General features: G+C 36.9%; 1 protein-coding gene across 1 annotated transcript in view; it reads right to left on the bottom strand.

Moving 5' to 3' along the window:
* Nucleotides 1–5,642: 5,642 nt before the first annotated feature.
* Nucleotides 5,643–17,578, bottom strand: part of CDIN1 (CDAN1 interacting nuclease 1) — a 124,241-nt gene continuing 112,305 nt past the window's right edge. The window contains exons 11-12 of the mRNA XM_059475133.1: nucleotides 8,342–8,492; nucleotides 5,643–7,521 (exon numbers count right to left, since the gene is read on the bottom strand). Of these exons, the coding sequence (XP_059331116.1) occupies nucleotides 8,357–8,492 (136 nt within the window). The 3' untranslated portion in view covers nucleotides 5,643–7,521; nucleotides 8,342–8,356. The remainder of the gene's footprint in view (nucleotides 7,522–8,341; nucleotides 8,493–17,578) is intronic.

Raw genomic sequence — 17,578 nt, forward strand, 5'->3', positions numbered from 1 at the left:
GGCAAATGGAAGACAAAAGTAAATCTATGACAATATCTTGCATTCTTATGACACATCTCCTTGTCATGCCAGAAAATGTTGCTGAGCTTCCAGGGTCTGTGGGTTGCTGGAGCACAAATAACTTTAACCTCTCCTCTGCCTTCAGCAAACCTTACAGAAAAGCTGGGATGAAAGGAAAGCACAGGAAAACAACTGTCAGCTGGAGCCTCCAACTTTTCAGCAAGCCAGCACGAGCTCGTCAGTACAGCTGAGGAACGGGACTAGTAGTAACAGAATCTTTTAAGATGATAAAGCCAACTTGAGAATTGAGAATTTGGACCTTCATGGCAAATGTAAACCTAAGCAAAAAAAGTTGTTGCTTCTGCATGTTCCACTTAGCAGACTCTTTCCTACTATTTATTTTGTTTAAGTAAATTTTTATTTCACAAACTGAGCAGTAAGCCACATGTCTTCTGACTATGAAGACTGGTGTTAGAAGTTTTAAGAGCACATCTGATGATGGATATATCTCATTATTCTATATTTCACTGGTGACAGCTAACCATCAAACTCTGTAATAATCCTGAAATACTGAATGCTTTAACTCATTGACTTCAAATTACACATTCAAAACTTTGTGAATCAAATCAAGTATTTATTTCCAAAGGGTGAGATTAAAATTCAAACTAAACAGAACACAGAAGTAGTTTGAAGTCAGCAAGTTAAAACTAAAAATACACTAGCAAATAGTATGTGCAAGAAGGAAAAATAATAATAGGATAAAAAAATGCGGGATTTGTGATGAATCTGGATGTCCAGCCTAAATAGAAGATACCAGCTTGTCACTGAAGGAACATATTTGCTGAAATCTTGTACATAATGGGTTTCTAAAATATAAGACATGTATAAAGTAACAAATATTATTATAACATTAAAAACTTTATATGAAAAAATGCTGGAAGAGTTTGAGGTGGTTTTTTTTGAGTAAATATTAATACAGAAATGGTCAGAAAAATAAAGCAGATACCAGATTTACTCTCCATATGCATTTATAATTGGATGAGATGTAACATGCTTATTACAGCAAAAAATTATTTGGATAAGATTGGAATATTCTAACTAAATAAAGATGGGTAGGGGAATGGATTCCCATCATCTTTCTAAACATCTCCATCATTGCAGTTTTTCAGGACTAGATTAGGCAGACATTTAAGCTGATCTGTATAGACAGTTGTGATTCAGAGGAAGAATGAAACTGTATGTCTTGAGACTCAGCTATGCCTACTTTTTTTATGATGTGTAGCCAGACTATTTTTTTCTAAGTGTATTTTATCATTTGTATGTAATGCAGTGCCAAACACATTAATATAAGGCTCCTTAAAGTGTGTATAGAAATAAACTGATCAAACTAATTTTTATGTTTTTCCATTCATTATGAAGCTATCATGCTGAGGCAGAATACAAAATGGAGTGTGGCATGAATGCTTGCTATGGAAAAGCAAAAGAAAATTAACAAGAAAAAATTTAATCCATTTGTAATGGAAGATGTTCTCTCATAATAAAGCTTGCATTTTCACAGTACTCTTCCTCCTAGGAGTTTCAAAGACCTTTCAGAAATCTTCTCAGCGCCCTGAGGCACTTTGGGAGGCGAGACCTCAACTGTGCAGCATCACATTGGAGACAGAAGCCCCAGCATGTCCAGGTCAAGTTCCAAAAGTTGCTGGCTCTCAGCAGGGCTGGGCCTGGGCTGCTCCACGTGTAGCTCATCCCCTCTCCCATGTCATGCTCTCTCCACATCACTGTCACTTAACTTGCAGAAATGTCTCCCTGCTCTCACCAACATTAAAAACACGGGATACCACCTTCTACAACAAGAAAAAAAGTTGATTTACTGCCCTCTCCTGAAGACAGAAAAACCAACCAACTCACTTATACTAAGCAAATATCTATCAGGGACTTCTGTAAGAGAAAGGGTAGTTGGTATTTATTAACAGCAAAAATAATGTTTGTGTATATTTGCTTTATATTATCATCACATAAAAATACACACAAATTAATATAAATAAATATTTAAAAAAAAACCAATTGCATTCCTTTGATCTAGTGTCCTGCCTTCTCTCCTTAGGACAGAGACCCAGACAGACTTCATGTGTTGTGTGGCATGCTGAACCACAGAGTCATTGCTCTTGGCAAGAATCATTGAAATTATAAAAGAATAATATATTACACATTTGTGTCCTAATGCTATAGTCATGTACGCTGAAATCCTGAATTTGCACAAAGTTTATAACCTTGACTTGGTCCTTGTTTATGTACTTTCAAAAATAATTATTTAAAATTGTTGTTTGACCAATTTTCATGTCTGATTTAAGTTAACAGTGAATACTTGGGCCATGCAAATAGTTGTTGCTGTGTAAATGAGTATTTCTCCATGTTGGTATTATTTTCCTTCCTTACTCAGAGGTAAATACATTATAGTAAATCTGTCTGTTTACAGACAGCTGGATATCAATAAAAATCTGTTAAATGTCTGTATGAAAAAGAAGTGGTTGTCTGCTATTGGGCAGATTCACTTTCTAAAAACCCTTAACTTTGCACTAATATGCCTTTAACTACCCTTTAACATCCCACTTTGTGTATCACTATTAAAAGCAACAGCAAAAGGTATTTACACAATATAGGGAATAAACTCCCACAACTCACTAATAATAATGACAATAACCTTAGCCAAGGATATTTCTCTATTTCTCTAAAATTAATAACTAGCTGGGGTTAATGGCCACTGGCTTCACCTTAGGCCCTCAATTAATCCCTGAACCTCAATTGTTATTACCTAATTGACTTAGTTTCATTTCATTTTAACATTTCAAAGTGATCCTCCTAAAACCACAGTGACAGAGTAACGTGGTCTCTGTAGATATGCACTGACATGGTTTCAATACCGTTGCTCGGTCTCCGTACGCCTGAATTGACATTTCATTTTGCGCTGACATCGCGGTGCCACATCTATGGATCTGTGCAGATGACATGGGATTGTTCACATTAGGTGAAAGCCTGGCCAGGAGCGAGGGCACGCAGGCATCCTCTGCAGGAACATGATGCCAGCTGAGAGCTGCAAAGAATTACTGTTATAATTTTTAATAATGTTATCATTGCAAATAGGATTTGTATGTTTGTAAACAGAAGAAATACAAAATGTGACTTGAGATCTTGCTAGCTTCCTTAAATAAACACACAATTTTTTTTTTACTTAGATCACTTAAAGACTTAGCCTGAAAAATGCACCAGGTAATATATTTAAAGAGTTGCTTTGATATTACCACTTCATGCTTATTTGAGGCTGCAAACAAATTATGCAAATCCTGTGTGTTCAAATATCACTGTATCAACGCAAGCAGCTGAATACTCTAAGATGCATCTCTAAACCAAGAAATCCTCATAAGAAAAGGGCATCAAAATAGAGTCCTTTTATTATGTGGAAAAGTTTTTGAAAAGTCTTTTGAAGCTCTTTGATCCAGCTCAGGAATAATTTTGGTAGATTACTATTGTACGAAACCTGTAATTTATAGTAGGTGACCTCAGCTGCTCTTTGTATAACAGCCATATATGAAACAATAGCAGGAAAGTAAAAAATACAAGGGGAACTAAAACTGCTCTGTTTATTATGTAGCTCATAATTACATCTTCCTTATTTAATCTTTTGAATCCTGGCATGTTTTTAATAATACAGGTTCAATTAATATTTACTGTACACATGAGAGTTCGTTTTGAGTAACACATTTAGACTACCCAAACTTTGTGTAACTTGTGACCTTTCCCTAACCTAAGCGAGGTCTATTTTATACAGATCGTACTAGATAGACGCTTTCTCTATAAATGGTGAAGCTGCTGCCAAGCTCCCATTGTTAGCTAGTTCATTTTTCAACAGGCACACTTTAGGTTCCTATCACACCACTGTAAAGAGCAAGCCCTTGAGGTTTCTTCTTTTGTCAATGTAATAAAAAGGTTATTTCTGAATAAGCTGAAAATCCACAACAAATCACCCTTTGTGACTTAGAATAACATGATAGGAGGAATTTTTTATTGTTTTTGCAAGCAGCCTCCCATTTAATTCTGTAATATTAAATCGATACTTGAGCTGCATTTGTTCTAATGTAATTTATCTCATCCTTGAAATAACAAACCCATGTTTCTAACAACTGTTACCCTAGTTCAGTATTCACCATCTAACAGCAGAAGATCCCTTTAGAAGAAGCTATCTATTGTAAGACTTATCAGACAAAGCAACACCAAGAATCAAGTAAAATTCTGTGTTCTTTTTGTTAACCCTTGAGGAGTTGTTATCAACTCTGGTAAATAACAACATCCTGTAGGATGCACAAGCTCTTGCCAGATCGACTGTGATGTGAAAATGGGGAGAAAGCCATCTTTTCCACTCTGAACCAAGCAGAGCTGCCACAGGAGGAAAGATGAATCTTTAACTTCAACAGATCTTGCAGGAGTACCACACAAACAAGGCATGAAGTTACAGAAGGCAAGACTCCTTAATGAAAGAGATGCTTTAACAGCTGAATTCCTAATATTTCCTTTGCCTATTTTCTAGTAGTACAGAGGCACTAAGTCCTTTGTACAGCTGTACTCTCAGTTGAGGAGTGAGTGATTATTTTGCACTAAGTGTACTCTGTTTGGTGAATACTCCCAGCCTGCAGAAATTACCTGTGTATCATACCCAGAGTATGAAGAGCATCACAATCGCTCCCCATTGCAAAGCCACATGGAAATTTTGGGGACAATCTCCCTGGAATCCAGAGCTGCTATTTAAATTAGAGTAAGAGCAAAATTGCTTTACATGGTTGGTCAGTTCAAATGTACACAGAAATGGAAACAGCACTCTTCAGATGTAGTAACAGAAACAGAAGTGGGTGCTAGAAAACATGGTAGAAAACTTTTCAAAGAGGACATATGAGCAAATGGGAGGATATTGAGTAAATAAAAGTGAAATGGTTAAAATAAGATCAAACACTAAAAGGGAAGGACTGGAAAATGGAAAGAGGCATTCACAGTCTTTTGTAGTAGTCTAGATGGTGGAAAAATCCAAAAACCAATACCAGGAAAGAATGACTTTTTGAATGAGCAAATAGAACAGAACAGGATGAAAACTATTCATGAATTACCAGTACCATTAATGTAGTGAGGTAAGCACAATAAGACATTTGGTCCCTTTTCGTCAGCTTTAGACAAAACTTTTTCTGCTCTTAGCTGCCGTTAGGGAAAGATTGTGAAATTCATACTAATAATGTGTCCCCAGAGTATAGGAATGGTAAAATCTCTGTTTTCTTCCTACAGTAGAGTGTGTGACCCACCATTGTGTTGTTCCTCCTCTACAAGGAAGTTTTGCTTTCCTGCTCAGTACAATTACATCCATTCCTAAAGCTCAGAACAGGACTTATAACAGTGGTGGTAAGAGCAGAATGCTTGCAAGTCTATATATGCCAGTGAGAACATCATTCAGTTTTATGTTCACTTCTGTTTTCTGGCTTGGCATAATTCATTAGCACACTCTACAGAATACTCTATAAAGCTGAATTTGGTTTTAATGTTAATGTTCTAATTGCCACAACATTGTTTAAGAAAACCAAAGCAAGAAAAAACCCACAAACAAACAGCATTGACTTCCTCTTTAATATTAAAGTTGTTGTTTACATCTGATAAACAGAGAAAATAGCCAAATAAAGGGTTTTTTTTCAGTATACAAGCAGTAACAACAAAACAGTCCTAATTTTTTTTATGTTTTGCTTTCAGCATTTAAAATAGTGACACAGCATAGTTTTGGCAGTAGCAAAGCTTTTTTGATAGCATGCAATGAAATTGGTACAGTATATAGACTTTTGTGGTTAATTTCATCCTCATTCTATTCAGATTCTTTAAGTGGGCAATATATGAAGATGAGTTCAAAGCTCTGATTAAAGACAGCTGTACTGCTTTCCAACCTGTTATGTCACAGCATTAGGTAGAAGAATAAGTACACAAATATAAGCCTAAACTGATTTATCTGTGTCTCTCCACATAAATTTGTTTAATGTAAAAACAAATAAAGCAAAGCTTTGATGAAGGTTAGCAGAATTTTCAACATCTGTGCAGATAAATTTAATTTATTCAAACAGAAAAAGCAGCATTACTGTATCATGTAAAGCTGATTTAAATGATTTCATACAACAGAAAGCATATGCAGTAGCTAAAACAAATACCCTTTGCCTTTAAAACCCATTTCACTCAGACAACCATTACTTCTGAATTTTCTACTATGACAATGTTCAGTTATTCCTTCTTTTTTATTCTCTTGCTGAATTTTACCCATTCCACTAACCTAAACTATAGTTAAAAGTCCCAGGGGTGCAACACCCTAAATGTAGCTGTTGTGCATAGCATCAGGCAGGTACATCCACAGACTGCTTCTGTGAACCTGTATGGGCAGATACCTTACAGCTGGTCAGGTAAAATAAGCTCAGCACAATACCTTATATAGCTGAATGCAAATGAGTTACAGGTGCTTGAATCTTTTTTAAAAACAAATCTCTGTAACACATTCAAACCCAGGAAAACATCTCTATACAACAATAACTCATTGGAGCTATACTAGTTTATCTCTGCAGCAAGGGACAGAGTACTAGAAGATTAAAGACATTTTTCTTGAAAATTAAAGATTTGTCAAAATTATAAACTCTTGTCTAAAACTTACCTGAAAATATTAAGGTGAAAATTAAAAATTAAAAATAAAAATACTGTGTATGCATCTGAAAACTGCAGCTGAAAAACTCCTGATTAGGATTAATACCCTTTCCACTCAAGGCAAGACTCTAAAAAGTCTGCACACGATTTCTGAAAACATATGTATCACTTCAAATAAAAAAAAGGTGATGAATATGCACTGTAATATTTTAGAGACCCTTTATTTCTGGAAAAGATCATCAACTTGTGCTTTAGGGAGACTGTTATCAGACCTTTATTTCTACAGCTGAATCCATAGCTCTTCTTCTCAGAAAATTTGAACATGATGAGCATACAGGCAAATCTCTCACTGACATTTTAAAATATTTTGTCTTTTCCTGAGTAAGAGCTGGCACAGAGAAGAGTGCTGAAGTGTGTCAAGGCCAACAAGCCACTGTCATTAGGAAACGTCTGAGAGCACAAACCTGAGAGCCAGTCTTGCTCCTCTGAGTGGTGATGTGGATGGAAGAAGAAGAGACTGAACTCAAAAATTCACCAAGGGCCAGCACCCACCTCAATGAACTTCTGATCTTGGTGGTTCTAACAAGAGAAAAACAAGGTTCTTACATGAAAACAAGTACGCAGGAAGTTTCAGTCCATTTGTGTGCTTTATTTGTCTTGTGGAACTGATCCAGTATGAAGCACTGTTGTGTCCTTTTTTAAATTCCCCTTCTTGAACACCAGGATGGTAAACTCCTTCAGAAATAAGTCACATAGAAAGCTCCTGCACGTTGCTCTTTTGGACTTCAGTGTGCCGGAAATTTGCTACAGTACCTGTAGGGGTAAAGAGAGATTCCTTCCTTAGTCAGTTAAGAGAAAAATTCCTAGGTACAGATTCCCCGGGGGTGAGGAAGAGAAAAACACAAAACATGAGTTATTTTTGAGTCATTAAAATACTTATAAAGCCTCCCCCACACCACCCCCATATTTCACAAGCTTATATACATAAAATAAAAGCTGTGTTCTTTGCTTTCACCCCCTCTCAAAATCTCCTATTTTTAACTGTTAACTTGGGATTCCATTGTTGATTTTAACAATCAGATAGTGACAAAACACATACACCAATTATTATCTCCAAATCTGGCTATTTACTGTAACAGCCATGATCCTCTCTTGCCACTTGGGCTTTGCCAGCTTTGCCTTATATTGTTTTAAGCCCCAAAACAACAGTTTTCACCAAAGCTCCACATCACTGTAGGTGTTTTAGTCACATCACTAGCACATAATGAATTCATAAAAAGCACTTAATTTCATAGGTGACTCTGTAACAGGGAAAAGAACTGAAAGCTCCACCTTTCAGCCTCTGCATTTTTGTCTTTGTTTAGAATGCTTGAAGAAGCCATCCGGAAGGAAGAAAGATTATGAGTATCTTGAAACTAGTTGTTTGACAGAGACAGAACTGCTGATAATGAGTGGGTTGTGTCTGTCTTTTTTGGCTGATCACAACAGAGGTCTGAAGCAAAACAGAAACTCTTGATATGTTTGTGTAAAGCAGCAGTAGCATAAGGGCAGGCAGCAGGAGTTCAGCTGAAGTTCAGGGCAGATGCTGCCATTAGTTTACACTGCAGGAAAGTAAAATTGCTTCCGGATTTACCTCTTCCTCCCAACATCAGTGCTGAGCCATGCTGTGCCGCAGAGTCACGATGTCAGTAGGGAAGCAGTCTTTTAGCAGGATACCACGCTCACGATGGCAGTCCAGCTCTTCAATAAATCCGTACCAGTAGATGACTAACCCAGGGCCAAATCTATCAAACAAAAAAAAAGAAAAATGAACTTATGTAACTGTGTTAGGGGAATTTCAATTTCCCACCTCTGTGATTCCAACGCAAATCTGGTAACTTCACTGCAAAATTGGAGGGAGTATTTTGAATGTGCCACTCATGTCAATAGTACCTGATTCCATGAATAAAAATGATATTTAGAGACTCACAGAATCCACATCTGTGTTTCAGTTTTTTATTTTGAATCTTCTGCACATGTCAGTAAAAGATACCTTTAATTTAGCATTAAATACTAAATAACACTCAGTAACTGTGATGTACAGAGAAACCTCTTTTGACATGCACCCTGCTCTTATAGATTTGTGTATGCAGACATTAAATATACAAGGTTTTACACATGTCCCAGTTCATTCAAATTATAATACCATGAAGATAGCAATGAATCCTTAAAATATAATCTCTACAATGAGCTATTATTCAGGTAATTATTAACATAAAGCACAATTCAGAAGAAACAGAAAGTTTGTGTTGTAATGGCTCTGAAATGTGCCTCAGGAATTCCTCAGATATTGCTAACTCTGACTGATCCCCACTAGGCAATCTCAGGAAGTAGCCCCATGGACTATTTTACCCATCAGGAAGTTCAGACCTTCAGGCTGGGTTCATAAAGAAGTAATCACTATCAATCACTGTGTACTGCGATATGTTTTGCACATCAGTTTCACGTTTTTCCTACTGAGAGCACTTAATTAAAGGGCAGCACTACTTCTGGTGTAGTGTTGCAGGAATTTTACAGTGGAATCATAAATTATGAATGTTGGGTTAGTAAAAGGATGTCTAAAAACAGAACTGCTTTCTGTAGTCTAACATTACAGCAGTCTGTACAACATTAGGCCAAAAAGCTTTTTCTTTCCTTGATTTATTATATGCTGTAGTGAACTTGCCAAAACCAACAGTGCAGGATGAGCTGTTAGGTACCGTCTGTACAAGAAAAAGTTCAATAGAATGTCATGTAATGGTTTACATGCAGAGTTGTACTCAGGATTCAACCAATATGGTAGCCAATTTTTGTTAACATTTAATTTTAATAAATATGTGCTGAGGGGAGGCACGGTAACCTAAATGTCCACTGAGCAGACAATACAAACACTCAAAGCCATGGGTAGTGCCAGACTGGCTTCGTGAGGGTGGTTTCTTTCCAACAATGCGGAGAAAACTCTATTTGATGTGCTCCTGTAATGGAACAGGCATCAAAGGAAGAAGAAACCCCTGTGGCTTCCTCCTGCAGTTTCAATTAGATGTGGTACTCTTTTGCCTGAAACTGCTGCAGAGCATTGTAACATTTTGGTCTATGGCTACTACTCTTCAACCTCCAAGTGGCCACAGTTCAGTGGCAGAGTAAATTACCCTCAGCATAGATGAGGCCACACTGATAAATATGCTTTTTGCAACTGAAAGGTGATACTTGAAAGTTGAAAGGTTAAAACTCTGACACATCTGGTTGTACTAGGTAACATATCTTAACATGCCTGGTAATAAATAGAGTACAGACTAAAAAGTGGCTGATATGAAGGACAATGTTGTCTATACCCAATTCCTAATTTCGTCTGGTTGGCCAACAATTTCATCTTCCATGGACTTCTCTCCATTGTCCATTGCTTAAGCTCCTGCGGGGCCAAAACATGCAGAACCTCAGTGCACCCGCAAGCCCAGAGACCCAAGCAGGAGAGAGGGGCCAAGGCAAGTGAGGCCAAGGACTGATGCTCAGAGCCTCTGGTGAGAGACAGCAGTTTGCTAATCCAGGAGGGGCCCCCACTTCTGTTACTTCACAGATGACATATCTGTTCCCACATCAAGCAAATACAGAAATGGGTAACTGGGTGGGAATGTTCTTACATACTAACCAAAATTACTTTAAAAGCAAAAATCCCCAGAAGATAGGGAGCAGACCTTACATTTCTAATGGACTCTTTTGTGCAAGGCAGAAGGTATGAAATGTATGCAAGTAGTTACTCATTACGAGCACATGTGCCAGGTAAAATCCTGATGCTAATGAGCAGCTGCTCACCCAAGTTCTGAAGGGTTAATTTTGCTGTGTGGCACTCTGAATCCCCCACCCACCATAAAATCCATGTGGCACTGTGCTTAAGTAATTTGTTAGTTATTTTTTGAAATTGTAATTTTAAATAAAATTACTATTTTGAGACATCTCAAAAAGCTAATTTATTGTCTTGTGAGGAAATCAACTCAGCTCAGGCACAATTTTTGAGGTGCTTAACAAATTATGTTCAGAAATACTAAATTTGATAATAAAATTGTATACGAGAACATCTGCAGACTATTAATGACAGGAGCAAGTACATCTTTGGCATGAAAACATCCATCAATCCTGCTTCTGTCTGTGGTGTTACAGCAAAACTGTTTGCCCTGTGCTGTCTAGGTTGCACTTTTTCAACTCTATTGTGTCATTCATTCTATAATAGCTCTATATCATAAAGCCCATGTGTATGATCACATAAAAACCCATGCCATACTTTTGTTTACTGCACTTAAGTGCAGTACTTAAGACCAAAATAAACTTGTTGGCCCATTAAGCATTTGCCACTCACTATCAGGAACTCCTGCTGCTAAGTGCTAATTCCTCTCTCATTAACGCCCAGAGCTGGCAAACCACAAACAATGCCACTGGTTAATTACTGCTGCCTTAATTTGAAAAGACACTTAACCTTTTTGTGCATGGGGGTGAGATAGCGAAATGTAACCTAAAAGTAAGAATCATACTTTTTCATTTGACTCCTTCCCAAGTGGAGATATGACACCCTGAGGAATGAAAGTCAGAACTGTGAATTACAAAGTAAAGCCACAAATTGATTTCTTGCATCAGTTGTAACACTGAGCAAGTTAAGTGACTGACTGTGGTTTACACAGGAGAATGAACTAAAATGACAGAATGCATACTTAGTATTGATATGGAAAGGGAAGACGTTCAGTAGCTCTGAGGAGCATAGAAAATCTTTGAATGTACCAATTGGTTCTAAAACTGAATAGATACAAGATGGGCCAGGTTATCTTATTTAATATGAAAGACACACAGGAGAAAGTTTAGGCTTAAATTGAAAATCAACCTTAGAATTTAACAAACTGTTGGACTCCTATGGATTTTCTTCTTGCTTAGAAAAATTGTATAAATCACTGAAAATATGCTTGTGTTTCTTTCCCCCATCTTTAGTTCTTAGGTGTGAAAAGCTTAGGTGTGAAGGAATGTGTCCAAAAGTTACACAAAACAGTAATTTTAGCTATTCCAGTGAAAGTACTGCTTTTAGATATTTACTTTTATTAGGAGTTTCTTTTTAAAGCTGAAAAGAAATCCAAGTAACTAAGGATTGGTTGATTCCATGTGGTAAAAACAGAATAAAGAGGAAATACAGATGCAAGCACATAATAAACATAGCAAGTGAAAATCATCCACAGAGGTTGCATCAGTTTACTTCAAAATCAATCAATAGATAGTCAGCTGTCATTACATAAATCCCAGTTTAGCCAATGTCCAGTTCTGACATTAGGAGTTGTGACTGACTACAGGGCTGCCAGCTCAGGGGCACTTGGGGTGTGAGTACCAGGAGAGCCAAAGGGGAGGCACACAGGCTTCTGACCCCAAGGCATGGCAAGAGGAGAGAAGCATTAAAAAACTCGTGGATTGCTTTAGGCCTAATTTAGGCTTGATATAGATGACTAAATTTAGTCTAAGTACTAAAGGCAGCACTTAGTGTCTTTCAAAAAATCAACGGAAGCATCTGAGATAGAAAAATACAGTTTGAATATAGTTAAATATAGTTGCAGTCTCAACAAGTTGTTTAGATAAAATTTGTATCTGACAATACTATTTGCTCTAAGTAAGTCAGGTTTGCACTAATTTCAGATTGTTCAGAGGAACTCTGTATTGGTTTAATCACATAAATTTTGAAAGAAAACCATAGCTAAAGAGGTACACTGATAATCCTGGGACACTGAGTTTTTTCTTGGAAAGGAGTTTCACACAGATATACTGTAAAGCCAGAAGGTAAAATTCAGATAACACAAAGCTAAATGGTTCTTTGTCTTAAGAAAAAAACCCATAGCAACAACAACAAACTAAGAGATAAGTTAGAATAAAAAAGAAAAGAGCACAACTAAGTAAAATATGAATCAGGGTTTAACTTGCCCTCCAGTTGAACCAGTTTTGTGCTAGAACAGAAAAAAGACTTTTATTTATTTATCAAAGTGGCCTATTAGGCTCACACATATTCTACTTCACTTCAAGAGAAACTACTTTCTAGTAGTGTCTTTTCTTCTGGAATGTCTGTGTGAGGTCCATACCAGCTTCTAAGGATTTGCCTAGACATGTGGCTGTTGTGAGGTGATTTTTTCACGATCACAAAGCCTTGCATGTGGTTTTATGAAAAATGCATTTTCAACACACTGCTTGATACTGAACAGAAATGTAAAAGAACTTGGAATTGTTTTTATATATAAATGTTCACTTCATTTATTATTAGTCTATTTGTTATAGATGTTCTACATGCATCTCAGCATAATGTAAATAATTTGAATTCCAGAAGACTCTCATAAGAAAATGCTGGCATATGAATTATTATTTCTAATATGCATGCATTTAAACAAATATGTTATGCAATGGATTCAGCCAAATTTTCATGTTATGAAAGTGTAACAGTCTACCTGGTTGGTAATTTTAATTATGAAGGTCACATCTGAATGTGTCTTTTAAGGAGTGCATTCTAGTCCCTCACTTTTCAATGCCAGCTAGAAAGCTGGCTTTGTCTCCTTGTTTTTCATTTTAAATACAGAGCAAACCAGAGCATTACCATTTGCACAGCACTACTTCTTTTCTGGGAATGGGGAATTACTAAAGTTTACAAAGAAATTATTACATTCTAAGTCAACTTAACATGCTTCTTCAGAATCACAGTTGTAAATAGGTTTTACTTGTAGTATTAATAAAACTTGAAGATAAAATAATTAACCTTCCCTATAATAATACATAACTTTACTGTTTAAGGATACTCAGCTTTCTTTTAGTGTACTTGCAGAAGTCTCATTTGTGTCAGCAGAAGAAATTTAAAAATTGGCAGAGTTAGGCTAGTAAGCAACAACTACAGACCACATTTTCAAATAAGGTCAGTTGGCATAAGTCAGCCAACTTCCTTATGTCTAGACCAGTTTACTGCTGCTGATGACACAGCATTGTATATCTTGGCTAACATTTAAGAGCCACTGCTCAGAAATGTACTTCGATTAGCAAGAAACTTCCCACTTACACAGCTGCTGCAGTCCTAATTCAGAATTGTTTATAACAAGGTATTTTTTTCTATTGTTCATTTATACAGAGTTTTAAAATCAAATACAAGTATTGTGCATTAAGACAGTGCATTTTAAAAACTCTGACTGCCATTTGAAGATAATGGTGGGTGGTGGAGTTTTATCATTCCTGTCAGTTTTCCAATCCTCCACATAATTTTGTGATCCAGTGGCAAACACACAGCACTGTATTACTTTAAGTTCACCAAATCTGGTAGAAAGGAGTAAAAAATCCAGTACTTAGCAAATCAAGTAACTGAATGATAATTTTTCCTTACAAAATCTGATCCTTAACCTGTAATCCATAAGGCTGCAGTATTTGCTTGCAGATGTGGCCCAAGAAAGTTTAACACGTTCTGATCACATACTTGTGAAGACAATAGGAAACTTGTCCATGGCATGAACAAGTACTACATGCCTCACACACAGATGCTAGCAGCACAATAAGTCTCAAGGATCCAGGCATCCAGTTCTCCAGTTCATGCTGCTTAAGGTAAAATTAAGCAAGTAAAACCTAATCTGCTTTAAACTGTGGTGTTACCACAGTAGTGGGGGGAATTCTTATTTTTACTGAAGACAAGGAAAAAGTCAAAATTTACTAATACTTTGTGAGACTCCCATTTAACACGGAGGTTTTAACATAAAAGTGGGAATTTCTTTGGGCTGAGAAAGGGAGGCATTTCCATGAATGCCACAAACTGATATTATATGCAGTTGATAGGGAAGTTAGAATTGTCAGGTGAAAAAAAGGTGGATGGAAACTAATATCAGGCCTATCTCTCTATAGTTACACCTCACTCAGATGTGATTAAATTTTAGAGAACTTTTTTACTTTAGTTATCTTTTTACCTCTGCAATGAGACTATTAAAGCTTCAATAAAATAGCAGCATTTAATCAAGCTTATAATATGATTAAATTGCTTATGGCATTTTGAAAAATAAAAACAAATTGAGTGATATTTATGTGGACATAAGGGGGCATTTACAATATTTTAGAATTTTTCATAGCACAGTTTTAAATACACATTAATAGGCTGCACCAGAAACTGTGCAAGTCACTGTCATTAAAATATAAATACAATATAACTTTTAGCTGCATAATACATTTTTAATAAATAAACTGTCGAAACACATTCTCCACTTACACTTCTTCATTCAGATCTGAGTACTGTTCTCCAGGCAAATAAAGGATTTTTATAATCCTCAATGACAAGTTAGGATTTTTTTAAAAAATACAGTTCTCATGGAAATTAACTTTTAAAAACTATGATTAAATAACATTAAGGCTACAGTGATTTACAAGGATCAAGGCTTTTTAAGTGAAGACTGATGCAGTGAGTGAGAAAGAAAACACGTACTGGCTTCAAGGCAGCTTGTCATTAAGAGAAGAGAGCCCTGAGTGAACTTTGAATTTCTCAGTTTCTGTTGTTTCATGTCCTAACACCTACTAAAATATACTCTTTTTTTTAGTTTGTTTTGTTTATTAGCAGTGATCCAGATGCTCAATTCTCAACCAGTTGTGTGTACTTAAGGAACAATATGGTTTTTTTCAGTCTCAGCATATTCAAAAATCAGGTAGATGCTTTCTTTGCACATCAGATTGTAAGGTTTTGTGCCCTAAAGACACTCTACAAGGTGATCCTATGCCTGCACTACAGGACTGAGGTGATGCACTTAAAATTAACATCATACTCACATTTGCATTTTAGAAGAGATTTTTAACTCTTATACTGCTGGATTGTTTCATGGAAATAATGGCCACAGTTTTCTCAGAGAATGGTTTGGGTTGGAAGGAACCTTAAAGGTCATCTAGTTCCAAGGCCCCTGCTGTGGGCAGGGGTGCCACCAACTGAGACCTGTCTGCTCAGGGCCCCATCCAACCTGGCCTTGAACACTCTCAGGGATGGGCCATCCAAACCTCTGCTGGCAATGCCTGACCACCCTTTAGTGCAGCCCACAATGTACTTGGCCTTCTGGGCTGTGAGTGCACACTGGTGGCTTTTTCTGGCACTAGAGGGGATCACTTGGGCATGCATCTTGGAAAACAATGCATTTTGGCTACCTGGGAAGATAGTTCCAGTATCTGGCTAAAAGATATAATAGATAGTGTTCCAGGTATGTTGTTTGATAACTTGGAGATAAATGCAATATTCTAGGAAATTCTACGTTAGTTAACTATTTCAATACAGAGCAAAGTATTCAGGAACCCTGGATGAGGGACATAACTAAGCAAAAGAAGCTCAGCCACAAACCCCTAAGATCTGAAAGGCAGAATACAAGAAAAACTTGTATCTTTTTCAGAAGCTTCAAAATTTCCATTCCGGTGGAGGAAGTCTAACATTTTATTCTGTATTAGGTGTGGCATCTATGTATTTGTCTTTCCTAACTCAGGGTTAGCACACTGTTTTACTGTCCACTGTTTTGTAAATCCATTAATGTTCAAAACAGCTACACCCTTCCAACCCTACAACATGCATTTTTGAGGACTAGTTTGAGGACTAGTTTACTAAAGCAGTGCTGCTTCTATTTTAAGTTGTGCCACTTCTATTTACCAGTTAATATATTGCAAGAATGGCAGTACTCTTTCAATAAGCAGGGAACAAAGATGGCTGCTTGCACTGCAGAACTATTCCACATATTGTTGCTGAAAGCATCACTTTCTGATTAAATCCAGGCAAGGAATGTTGCTTCTTGAGGTACTTGCTTGTTACTCAGTTTCCCTTAGAAAACATTATGCAATTAGTTTGCTCTCCAGAGACTGTCGATGCAAGGCTACTATTGTTGGATTCTGCACATTTGAAGCTGTGGGTCAGTGTTGAGAGGAGTTACTGAGGTTATTTCAAACATTTTGTTAAACTCACAGCAGCCTCCTCAAAGGAATGCTTGGCTGAAAACCACCTCTTATCCTGGGTGACAGAAAAGATGAGAAGAGCCTTTGAGTACTGTTAGATTGAAGTCCAGGCAGCCACAAGTGCCGGTCAACTCATGTTGCCACTAGGTGATTAACAGTTGTTTACTTTTAAGGCTGAAAGTAACAGGCCATTCTAAGGCCAGTGCAAGATGATATCTGAATAATCTGTGAGTGCCTCATAGTTTGTAACAATCCTTTCTTTCTGTGCAGCTGTTTATCTGGTGTCAGTGTTCACCAGAAAGATAAGATAGGCCAAAAGTGCATTTAACCAATAAGGCAGAACTGCTCTTACAGCATCAGATTTTTGTTAAATAATTATTGTAAAACATAACCAAACTAATAAGAAAAGTTGCTCAGCAAATTTTGATAGCAGAAATATTGATAAATAAAGGCATTATATATCTGTGTGTTTAGTATTTGCTGAGCATAAATCGTGAGGCCAGCATTAACGCTATCTCAAGACATTTTGGAATGAATTATTAGACAATTCTGTATCTTCAAATCCTTATACACAAATATGCAATAAAACAAACAATGTAACAGATGAATTAAAAACTGGAGGACAGCTCATCTGCACTTCCAGCTTCCCAGATCAGAGAATTAGAAGACCAGATAGTAAATCATACTGAGTATCTCCACACAATGCTGCTTACCAGTTATCTACCAAACACCCTATTGCCATAATTGACAGGCAGAAGCGTTTTATGTGTGATACTGTACTTAAATTTACTGTCTCTCAAAATGTAAGTCATCTACCTGCATTAAGCAGAAAACAGATGAAAAAGGATGTGTCTGCTGCCCATTACTGTGGCACCTGATGCCCACCCAAAAGGAAGGCAAACAC

This window comes from Ammospiza nelsoni, chromosome 6 (assembly GCF_027579445.1).
Source record: "Ammospiza nelsoni isolate bAmmNel1 chromosome 6, bAmmNel1.pri, whole genome shotgun sequence".
NCBI classification, from domain to species: domain Eukaryota; kingdom Metazoa; phylum Chordata; class Aves; order Passeriformes; family Passerellidae; genus Ammospiza; species Ammospiza nelsoni.